Source organism: Osmerus eperlanus, chromosome 17 (genome assembly GCF_963692335.1).
Source record: "Osmerus eperlanus chromosome 17, fOsmEpe2.1, whole genome shotgun sequence".
Classification (NCBI taxonomy): Eukaryota; Metazoa; Chordata; class Actinopteri; order Osmeriformes; family Osmeridae; genus Osmerus; species Osmerus eperlanus.
In genome coordinates, this window is record NC_085034.1 from 3,650,048 (window position 1) to 3,662,282 (window position 12,235).

Consider the following 12,235-nt stretch of genomic DNA (forward strand, 5'->3'; position numbering starts at 1 on the left):
AATTGATTCAGAACACAAACCCCAACACACGCACCCACTCACACTCAAAGGAGCGTAGGCGACCTGTTTGCATCATTGTGTACAGAAATAGAAAGTGGTCAGTTAGCCTGTCCACGCAGAAAAAATAAGGTCATGCTAAAAGCTTCTCCCCGAATCTGCCCCGGTCCATCTCTCTTTCACTTACTATCGCCAAACACACTAACACACACAACTATGATATGAATATTTAATATTCCTTGAAAGCAATGTACTTACAGTAGCATCCATCATTCATACTTGGACAGCCGACATGTCCACTTCTCTTTGGAATAGTACGGTCTGTGACGTGCACAATCAGAGGCCCAAGATACATATATGCAGGAACAGTAAACACAATAGAACCAAGAAGAATTCTGATGTGACACACACACACACACACACACAACCAGGACCATCCTGATGCTGTTTGGATGAAAGGGAAGCTAGTGGAGGAAAATATGTGTAATTTTAATTTCACACACAATATAAAAGCAGTCTCTGATCTGCTCTACCCACACAGGACAAAACTCATCATGGGTTATATCCCAGATCCCTGATACAGAATCACGACCTCCCTTCTACCCCTGCAACAACTACAGCACACTGTTGAACACACACAAACACACACAAAGAAACACACTCAACTCACACACAAATGTATGCTGCAAACATACAAAACACAAGCACACACACACTCCATATGTGCTTCTTAAGCACTTGTATTGATTAGCAGCATAGGACCACTGTTCTATTCAAAATCTTAATTACGGTTGGTGTTCCATCCTCCCAAGACACTCTTTCTGGATCTCTTCCTCCCCTCTTTCCTCCCCTCCTCTCTTTCCTCCCCTGGCTCCCTTTACATTTACATTTAGTCATTTAGCAGACGCTCTTATCCAGAGCGACTTACAGTAAGTACAGGGACATTCCCCCAAGGCAAGTAGGGTGAAGTGCCTTGCCCAAGGACACAACGTCAGTTGGCATGACCGGGAATCGAACTGGCAACCTTTGGATTGCTAGCCCGATTCCCTCACCGCTCAGCCAACAGACTCCCTTTCTCTTCCTTCTCTCTTGTTAGCATTCTCTCCTTCACTATGTCTCTATCTATTTATACCTTTCTTCTCTGCTTCCTTCCTTCCTCTCTTTCTCTGAGAAGTGTAAGGGTAACATAGGGTTAGCACTGCTGTGTTGGCCTGAGGGGAGCTCTCCATGGTACAACACCACGAGTCCCAGTGTTAATCACCGTTCACCAGCAGTGATAGCATATGCTACCTGGCCATCGCTCCTCTATTCTGGCGTGCGCAGCCTGGCCAGTCCTCCAGCACATGAGCAGGCCTGGCTCCACACCTGCCACACAACTACTGCATGCACGGACGTCGTTTGTAATGGTTGACATGAAGAGACTCTTTTTTTTAAAAGAGAGCATAATTAGAGTGGTAATAAAAGTGATTGAGAGGCTTCGACCAGAATTAGGTTTTATAATATATTTGTACACTGGCTTTCAAATACTGTACACCCAAATACCGAAGGGATTGTCAGGAGGATCAGGACCAAATCATTCCAATGTACCTGTACTTGTTACAAATGGATAATAAACTTGAAACCCTTGCAGTTTTTTGGCCAGCTGGAGTAGCCTGCAGATCGTGGTTAATAGCCTGCTGTGCATCTCTTAGCAGCCCCCCACGCCAGATGGACTCCACTGCCTGCAGTATTATGATACTGTTTCTGCCTAGTTGGTTTAAAACAGATACTGTATGAGAAGGAGAGGCAGCCTAACTATTGAGGCTGTCTGTGATTGTGACGCCGCAGAGCCTCCTCCACTGTCCACAAGGTGGCGAGGATAAACGACTGTGGATGTTGCCCACTGTTGTGCATCAAAAGCCTATTGATATCTTTCCAGCGCAATAACTGCGGTGCCGTTAATAGACAACATGTTTTGCACTGACTGCAACACACTGTCCCGACAGTCCTTGTGCGATTTGAAGTGACTTAAAACTCTCAAATCAAAGAAATACTCTATGTTAAATATGGAAGATAGGATTGTCTTGCGGGTCAATCACTAAGCAGTCCCTTAACAACCAGTAACACGCACTACTTTAAAGTTTCCCTTATAGAATCACGCTTATTGAGGTTCTGGAGGGTAGGCTAAGTGAAGTCATTGGAAAGGAGGTCGCGTGTGGGAGTGGAGATGCGTCGTGCCCTATTAGAGAAATCATTGGTTGCAGGAAGCCTGACAGAAATATTTCAATACCACACATCAAACAAAATGCGTATTACAAAGCTGGTGTTCTATAGCCAACTGTTCCCGTCTCACGCATCAATGTTGACTAGATATCGTGCGGTTGTGTTTCCCTACAAACAGTACTTTACCGGTGAGAAGGACGCCTGCCTGCCTGTGTTCTAAAAGGAACAAGAACCCCCGCCGTTCTACTGCGCATCTCTGAACGATTTCCATCAATTTATTCTGAGGCAGCGCGAAAAGGCTAAGAAACTCATTGGCTCGCTGTCGCGAATGATCCAATTTCTCTCTCTCTCTCTCTCTCTCTCTCTCTCTCTCTCTCTCTCTCTCTCTCTCTCTCTCTCTCTCTCTCTCTCTCTCTCTCTCTCTCTCTCTCTCTCTCTCTCTCTCTCTGTCTGTCTCTCTGTCTCTCTGTTTCTCTCTTTGCAGGCTGAGATCCGTTGAGAGTTTCTGTTCAAGAGTGGGCTGGGATCTTAACGACGCTGTTTGAAAGAACACGTTTATCCTGCGCTGCGCGGCACACCCGTCGCTTTGGCAGTGAGAGCGTTTCTCAATATGCGCGCACCGCTTGGAGGGAGAGGACCGAGGGCAGCAGCATCAGCATCAGCATCAGCACCGGGGATGGCTCGGGCTCTAAACAGCACTTTGTGCTTTCGGAGACGGAGCCCTGAAGAATTAGAACAATGAAGAGAGCAGCTAATAGGTTTGATAAGAAGATTATCCATTAACAATTGTCTTTGATATCACGGTTTAGACTGATCATTGAGAAAGTTGATTCTGCCACTTTCAGTATTTCGTGACGCAATTGTTACCCGACTGTTCGGGGCATCAGACGGCTGCTTCTCCGGGGCACATTTACGACTGTTTCAGCTTCTACATTCGGATCTGATGAAACTCAGCTGTGTACATTTCGTCTCCCTGTTGCGCCCTAACCAAACCCCCTATCCATCAGATGTCTTTGGAGAATAAGCGCGGTAAAAGCTTATCGTTCAGCCCAATGGGAATAGAAGAGAACAGCATGCGGAACGGGAGAGGCCTCTCGGACCAGTGGGCCGACAGCGTCGTGGTCCGGCCCAGGGACCACCGAACGGCACATCACCGTGCATAAAACGGCTGGTGCTCGGCTTCGCAATCTCCATCCTCACGCTCATCATTGTAACTGCAGTGGCCGTTCTGTTGAGCGTCCGGTTTGAAGAGTGCGCCGGAGAGAGCAGCTCGCGTGCAGGCAACGGCTCCAATGCCAAGTTTAACCAGTCCCGGGATGGGAATCCCTCTCACAAAGACGAGGAAGCCCAACCGTGGCGACATTTACGGTTGCCGACGGCTTTGCGACCCCGCCACTACGACCTGAGGCTGTCAGTGTACATGGACAACTTTACGTTTTTCCGGTGAGGTAAACATCGAATTTGAGTGTGTGAATTCCACCAAGTTCATCGTGTTACATACGGACAGACTCGAAATAGAGCGCGTGACTGTGTACTCGGATAATAAAAAACCGGGCGTCATGAGGATTCACCGTCAGTTTCATTACCCGTCCAACCAACTTTACATTGTAGCACTGCACCGGGAACTGAAGCCAATGAGAACATACAAAGTCAACATCACGTTCGAGGCACAGATTGAAAATGAGCTCCTGGGATTCTTCAGGAGCTCTTACGTGCTGCACGGGGAGAAAAGGTAACCGTTTACGCACCAAACATCTTGCGCGGCTCACCCGTGTTGTTAACGTTCTCCACACGCAATTTTATTTTATTTTTTATGAACAGTCCCATTCATAGTCACTGCAGAACTTCAAAGTCAGTCAAGGGACACTACACCTATTCAAATCATAGGAGTGACATCTGACTTTAAACATTATTTAGTGTAAACTTTGTTCATTACCTGTATTGTCCATGATAACCTGACACCATAGAGCAGCAGTGGGATGAGGAACAGTCAGTTAACCAGTCGGCAAGATACACATAGACTGGTATCCAGTCAGTAAGATATACATAGACTGGCACCCAGTCAACCAGCTCATCAGGACAGACGGAAACAGGTTGATCTGAGGACTAGCATTGCTGATAATGTAACAATAATAATGTATTCATTTAGCAGACACATTTATCCCAAGCAAGGCACATAACAGAGGAGGATTTGAATAACAGTCAAGTGTTATGGTTACATTTAAACATGTGATTACTGGTATCTGTAATGTGAAAATGTAATGAAACGATCAGAAATCTGTTTTGACCCTGTGGTGAAGGGTGGTCATTTAAAAGCAAGGTGACTTCAACTAGTCAGGATCATAGCTGGAGGTGGCACCACTGATTTGTAAACAGGAAATCAATGCCAATTACACTGATGCCACTGGCCACTGTGGGAAATGGAAACGTGCCTCAGAAATACTGGAAAGAGACTGTAAATCTGCCTGAATGAATAATTGTATTAGAACAGATTCTAATGAAATTGATCTTTATTTGTCACCATTGCTAATGAAGCACACTAACACTCCATTAAGTTGTAAACTGTAATAGACTCACTTGTTATGCACTGACTCACAATAAATACTATACACTAAGAAGACCTCGAGAGATCCTCGTCTGTAACACATAGTGAGCCCTTCCAAGCCTTTTTATCTCTCAGTGTAATTGCAATGTAAGAATTTGTAAAGGACACTTGTGACACTGTCCCTCGAATGATCATTGCTCATTATCTGAGGTCAAAAGTGTTGCTCTTACAGCTGCACAGTTACTGTCACATCTCTCTCTGCTCTCAGTCCTGTCTCAAGCCTAGTTTTGTGTGTGTGTGTGTATTTTGTGCTTGGGCATATGCGTGTGTAAGTGCGTGTCTGTGTGTGAACTGTGTGTGTGTGTGTGTGTGTCATATTGCTGTGTCAGACCAGGTGGAGCTGGATCAAGCCCAAGCCTTGGTTTTAGCTGCAGGGGTCAACATGATCCCAAACATTCTAGAGCACCTCGCCACACGATGTCCCCCCTCCCCCTCCTCCCCCTCCACCCCCCCCCCCTCCCTCCCCCTCCTCTCCTGGCCCCTGGCCCCTTCCCTTCCACCCCTCCATCCCTCCCTCCCTGTAATACCTCCTCTTCGATCTCCTGCCTAGACCTTCACCTTGCCAATAAGCACACACTGCTGGGTCTTTCTTGTGCTGCCAAAAGCTTGCCCACTGCTCTGGTCTCCCTGGTCCCTCTCTCTTCCTCCTGCCTCGCTGTCTTAACATCCCTCTCACACGCACAGACTCTCTCTCTTGCTCTCTCAGCCGTCAGGGTACGCCTAATCTAAAATAGCAGATAAAATCCAAACCTGATCAAATAAAGCAAACCTTCCTCGCTGTGGCATTGTGTGGCTGTGGGCTTGGCCGCGCCCGGGCTGGAGCTCTGTGGTGTTTATTAGCCAGGCTTAGGTATCCTCGTAGCCCAGCTAGGCTGCTGGAGACAGGATGATCACATCCAGTCAGCCCCAGTACTTCATTAGCTTCCTGTTTAATTGATATCGAGATGTTTGGCCACCGCTTGGTCAACATGTCGGTAGAGACGAGGTTTAGCTAATTGTTGCTCAATTTCCCTGGCAGAGGAATGCGGAAGTGTTGTCTTACCGATTCTGTCTCAGGGGGCAGGAATACGAGCCGCATGTCTGCACGACAGCCCTGGAGAGGAAGGAAGAGAGATTTGGTTTTAGAGAATGAAGTAACCATGAGAGGAAATGATATTATTCTCAATCCGTCATGAAACATGAAACATTCTATCTCCGTCCACCTCGGTGAAAGGGAGATGTTCTGTTAGCTTGGTGAACCATCCGGTATACACATGGTCACGTTCTGATGCTCTCTCTATCAGTCCAGACCAGGGGTTGGCTCCCTGGCCAATTTGTATGCTCTGATATGTTACCGGCTTGTTCTGACTGTGTGATTGAGATGTGGTTGACATCATTGTAATTGTTTCCATTGATCCGATTGATCGGAGTTTGGTTCGATCGGCACCGCAGCTTGGCTCCTTGGTTCCTGTGGGAGACAAAAGGTAACAGACTGATGGGAAACGGCCCACCCCTTACCCCACGTTTCCCTCTTGCTCGTCTCTCTCTCTCTCTCTCTCTCTCTTCTCTCTCTCTCTCTCTCTCTCTTCTCTCTCTCTCTCTCTCTCTCTCTCTCTCTCTCTCTCTCTCTCTCTCTCTCTCTCTCTCTCTCTCTCTCTCTCTCTCTCTCTCCGTTCCTGAAAGAGCACAGCAGTTTGACATCACAGAGTCTGAGTTTCTCCCTGCATGTCCACTCTGGAGCCTCTTATCAGCCAATCAGCTACCTCCTCGGGCTCCTCTAAAGGGTTTAGATCCCTCGGTCAAGAGGCTGACTCCCCCGTTGTCTTGTCAACAGCACGAGGATAGCCAGAGGAGGACTAGTGAGGTTTGGGGATTAGGTGTGTGTGTGTGTGGATGAAGCAGGTTAATCTTTAAACTCACACCAAGGCATGCCGCCAAGTGGTGTCAACAGCTAAGCCACACACACAAACACACACATGTACACACACAAACACACAGATACAGTATATAGCTGTGACCAGAGTGGCTGTGTGGGTCAAACCAGCTGGTGGTAGCCCAGGGAGTCTGAGGCGTTTCCTGGTGTCTGATGCCACAGGAGAGGAGGATGAAGGGCAGGAGTGCAGGGTCAGTCTTCCTCCCCTCTCCCTGATCTGCTCCTGTGTGATAGCTCCTAATCCTGCTGTCTGATGATGTAGGAGATCACTGCATTAGCTCTTAGCAGTGCTGCTGAAGCTTAGTCTGTCTATACACACACACACACACACACACACACACACACACATACAGCTGGTGCCAATCAGACTTAGAAGATCGTTGTATCTTTGTATCCAAATTCCTGATTGTGCAGTTTGTGTGAGAGTACTGGTGTATGTGTGTGTGTGTGTGTATGTGTTTAGAATAGTAATTAGTTACAAAATCCACTTGGTTAGTACACAGCCAAATGCCATTCACTATAAACACGAAGAGATTAACAGATGCCTGGGTCCCCAGTGGTGTTCTCTAGACTGGTGTTTATGTAACAGGCATGTGTGAGAGGAGTGTGTTCTGCATTAAAAAACACCTCTTGTAAAATGAGTGGCTTGTGCGCAAAAGCCCTTGTCTTTAGGTCAGGATGTTAACAAAGACCCCCTCCGTGTGTGCATCTGTCACACAGAGTCAATAGCTCACACTAGTGTGGCTCACAGGTGGCTGTTTCAAACATGCAGAGGATACTGTCACATATACTAAGTGCTTGAACGGAGACCTACAGCCCGGTACGGCTGTGTATGTGTATGCGTGTGTGTGTGTGTAAATGTGTGTGAGTGAAACCCCTGCTCATCTGTATTCTAAGGCCAGGTGTTTTATTTCGGAGGCGATGAGCCAAGGTGAAATTGCCTTTTTTTCCCAAGAATAACTCCTGGCCCATTTAAAATGGCTTATTTCCTTTCCCCTTATCTAATGTGAAACCCGCCCCCCCCCACTCTCCTCCAGGTACATGGCGGTCACCCAGTTCTCCCCCACCCATGCCAGGAAGGCGTTCCCGTGCTTCGACGAGCCCATCTACAAGGCCACCTTCCGGGTCAGCCTGCGCCACGACCCTGCCTACCTGTCGCTCTCCAACATGCCCGTGGAGGCCTCAGTCGCCGACGACGACGGCTGGGTGACCAACGCGTTCTCCCGGACGCCCAGGATGTCCACCTACTACCTGGCATGGGCCGTGTGCAACTTCACCTACAGAGAGGCGCTGACGGACAGCGGGGTGCTGGTGAGTCTGAGGTCAGGGTACACTACCCTGCTCTGCAGGGTTAGAGAGGGGCAGTTTGTATACCTTTAGTACCCTGTCGAAGTGGAGTCGAGAGCACTGGTGAATAGAGGAGATTACTGCTAATGGAATTACATTGGATTAAGTTACAATAAATCCCATTTATAGTAAGTGGTGGTTAGTGGAACTGGTTGATGGATCTAGCTGTTCTTCTGCTGTACACGTGCTGTATGTTCTGGAGCGCTCTCCAAGGCCATCTCAAGGTCCGTCATATCCATCTTCCGCAGTCACCGTCTGATAATATCATCTCTAAGCATTCCCCTGGTGTCCTGCCACCAGTCAGCTGCCTTTGCTTTATCTTGACAACTTTCTCACCTTCCCAAGCTGTTAACTTTGCACCTCCGTCTCCCCCGCCATACTCCCCCCCCCCCCCCCACTCACACCAGTAGTCATATCAGTGTAATTGCTCCTCATTCATCACCCACACCATTACTCAAGGACACTCATATCATCACCCCCACACCGGCTCCTCTCTCAATGATGGGGCTCTAAACAATGTCCCTCTCTATCTACCCCCCCCCTATTTTCAGAGTTAATTCTCCTCTCCTGTCATCCCCATTGCACCCCTTTATTCCTCTCCTCTTCTCTCCTCTTCTCTCCTCTTCTCTCTTCTTCTCTCCTATTCTCTCATCTTCTCTCATCTTCTCTCCTCTTCTCTCCTCTCCTCTCCCCCTCACTCCTCTCCTCTCCCACTCACTCCTGTCCTCTCTCACACCCTGCACCGGTGTTTGCCCATCAATCATATAACCATGGTAACGCCGGCCCCTGGTCCATCCATCATGGAGGTGCACGGCGGCCGCGGAGCGAGGGCTGCTGCAACGGAAGGCTTGTGTTCGGGGGTGGTGGAGCGGGGAGAAGCAGCAGAGAGGATTCAGTGTCTGAGGCGGTTCTACTCAGTGCTACAGAACGGTCACTGGAGTCACTCACACTGAGAGAGAGAGAGAGATAGAGAGAGAGAGATAGAGAGAGACAGCGAGAGAGAGACAGAGAGAGACAAAGAGATGGACAGAGAGATCCAGCGTCAGTTATTTCACGTGCACGTTCTCCATATTGAGTATCAGAATGTAGAGAACTCTGTTCCTCGTCACTCCTTCTGCAGTACTGTCAGCGGGGCACCTCCCTCCCTCCTCAGACGTCCTCCCCCTGGACCCCCCCCCCCCCCCCCAATCCTCCCCCCCAACCACCCAGCATCCCAGCGCCACATCAACACAGTCCTATGTAAACTTCCACTTCCTAACTTTGGCAGTTGAGAAGTCTAGCCAAGCTCAACTGAGCCAAGCTTCCGGCCTGACGGCTCTGTGGGCCCACAGCACTGCAGCTGGGGCCAGGGGGAGGGGCCAGGGAGGGGGGCCAGGGGGAGGGGCCAGGGAAGGGGGCCAGGGGGAGGGGCAGCATGCCAGCGGTGCTCAGGTGCTGCTGAGTCTCGAGCAGAGGATGAGGCCAGCTGTGCTTCACTGAGCAAGCTAGATTATATGAGACCTATAGGAAGCCTAAACACTGATCAAGCACCGTTCTGTATGCTAACAGTGGGATTGAAGTATGTGAAATGGAACCTTGCGTGAGAACAGGGAGGCACTGACAGACGGCTGTGATTGGCTGACCGACATGTGTCATGTGTCCATATTGACAAGTGTGTCCTTATTCTACATCATGTCCGTCCCATGCCACTCAACATTTGCCTGGGGGCTCATTATAACACACGCACACGCACACACATACACACACACACACACACACACACACATACAAATATCTCAAAACCATTCCATCAGTGATTTAAATGACATGCATGACCTGTGCCTCCTCCTGTACTGTTTTACCCATAGACAATGATACTGTATACAGTGCGTGTGTGTGTCCTGTCTAGCCTCTAGATAGGCCATCCCTCACAGGCAGCAGGCCACAGCCCTCTATCAGAAACAGAGACCTGAGCAGCCCACTCTGGCACCAAGACCTCAGGACACCGTCGAGAGAGAAGAAGAAATTGACGAAGAAAGTCATTATCTCTCTGTACTCCCTGTGGACTGGAACACACACAGAAACACACACACACACACACTCAAACACACACACACACTCACACATACACGCGTATACATGTTTCCGCTTGTTATCAGAACGTGTGTGTAACGTAAAATCCCGCTTCACCCTTCATCAGCTAGCACGTCGCAAACACACATACGTCGAAGCCTATGCACACCTTGGTGTCGCAGCCTTGAATACCCTGTGTAGCTGTAAGTCTCCAGTCTTATTAAGTTTCTTCCCTTTGTGTGCTGCTCTGCTGATAGGCGCTTTGCCTGTACACCATCATCTCCATAACATCATGTCCTCACCTGTCAATCAGCAGCCAGGGGGATTAGCCCCTGTGAGAAAATGCTAATTAGCCATTGCCTGTGTTAATGCTCTGATGGTGAAACATTTAGCATAATAGCCTCCTTGAGCAACGGTTAAGGCTAGTGTTCTTGTCCCAGTGGAATGTATGTAGGCTGTCAAGCCTTGCAAGCTAGGGATTGTGCACTGTGAGTATGGAATTATTGATTTACCCGAGCATAAACAATAACTGTTAGGAGGGGCCACCCCAAACAACAACAGCCCATTACTCAGTATGAGGTACATGAGCTTTAAAGCCTCCCATCCCATTCCTCCTCAGGTGAGGGAAGCCATCTTTACTCCCCACGTTTTACTCCAGGCTAGAGGTGTTCCCATCTGCTCAGCACAGCGATGGATGGATGAGTGTGTTCCAGGAAAATGCATCAGCCTCCCTTTTTGCCTCTGAGAGGCCATCACTCTCTTACAGAGGAAAACACAGAGCAAAACCTCCTCTTCCCCTCTCCTCCCCTCTCCACTTCTCACCTCCCCTTTCCTCCCCTCTCCACTTCTCACCTCTCCTCACCTCCAGGCAGGTTCTAGTGCTCCTAAAGTCACAGCTGCCATAAGCATCACCTGGAATGGCTGCACGTCATTCCTGTGATGGATGACATGAGGATGTTCAGTGCAGCGATAGAGCGGAGGAGGGATGAAGACTCAATGAGCGGGTTAATGATGTTAGACTTAGCCGTGCCGTGTAGGTGTTGTGAACACACACAGACAGCAAGCACGAGCAAGCACAATGGCAAACTTTAAATTGAATTTGAACTTGAACAAGGGGGATCTTGTGAAACCCAGACTGGAAGAGTCGCAAGGCTTCTACCGCTCAGGTCCCTGGCTGTGAAAACAGACACACACACACACACACACACAGATCAGCAGAGAGCCGGCTTCTTTCTTACTCTAACAGAGTCGGACGTTTAACAGAATTCTCCAGCGAGCTGAGGAATAAACAAACAGTCCAATGCAGAGGGGTAACAGCTCCTGTCCTCTTCACCCCCCTCTCTCATCCTCTCATCCCTCTCCTTCTTATGGTGTTCTCTCTCCATTTCTTCCTGTCCCCTCAGATCCGCCTGTACGCGCGTCCAGACGCCATTGCTAGTGGAGCAGGGGACTATGCACTCCACATCACCAAGAAGATGCTGCAGTTCTACGAGGACTACTTCAAAGTCAAATACTCCCTGCCCAAATTAGGTAGGACACTCTCCAAGCACACCCCAGCTTATTGTCTGTGTGTGTGTCTCTGTGTGTGTGTGTGTCTGTGTGTGTGTGTCTGTGTGTGTGTCTGTGTGTGTGTCTGTGTTTTTTTAAGGAAGAGATCATGGTGTGCAAATGTGAAGTGTGTATGGCGCAAGGTGAAAATGGAATTTACTGTTTAAAGTCAGTGTTCAGATCAGTGTTCAATTACACTTCATTTGACCTTCCTCCCCTTAGTGTCGTCTCTCTCTCTGTCTCTCTCTCCCGCTTACTCTCTGCAAGTGTCTTTTTTTTATTATCTCTCACTCTTTCACTGTATCTTTCCCTCTCTCTCCCTCTTCCTTTCTTTCTTTATCTCTGTCCCCCTCCCTCTGTCTTTCTTTTTCTCTCTCCCTTTCTCTCTCTGTCTCTCTCTCTCTCTCTCTTTCCCTTTAACTGCTAGGACTTGTTGTCAGTGTGAAATCTAGGACTAGTTGACGGCCAGTGTGATTTCTCTCGGTGTAGTTGCTGACTATGGTGCAGGAAATGTGCATTTCACGTGTGTGCGTGCATGTGTGTGTATGTGTGTGTGCCTGTGTGTGTGTGCG

At 48.7% G+C, this 12,235-nt stretch overlaps 1 protein-coding gene across 1 annotated transcript in view; it reads left to right on the forward strand.

Moving 5' to 3' along the window:
- Positions 1-2,679: 2,679 nt before the first annotated feature.
- The window catches only part of LOC134038047 (thyrotropin-releasing hormone-degrading ectoenzyme-like), a 75,969-nt gene continuing 66,413 nt past the window's right edge, over positions 2,680-12,235 (forward strand). The window contains 6 exon segments of the mRNA XM_062483642.1: positions 2,680-3,332; positions 3,334-3,360; positions 3,362-3,634; positions 3,636-3,931; positions 7,754-8,027; positions 11,519-11,645. Of these exon segments, the coding sequence (XP_062339626.1) occupies positions 3,207-3,332; positions 3,334-3,360; positions 3,362-3,634; positions 3,636-3,931; positions 7,754-8,027; positions 11,519-11,645 (1,123 nt within the window). The 5' untranslated portion in view covers positions 2,680-3,206.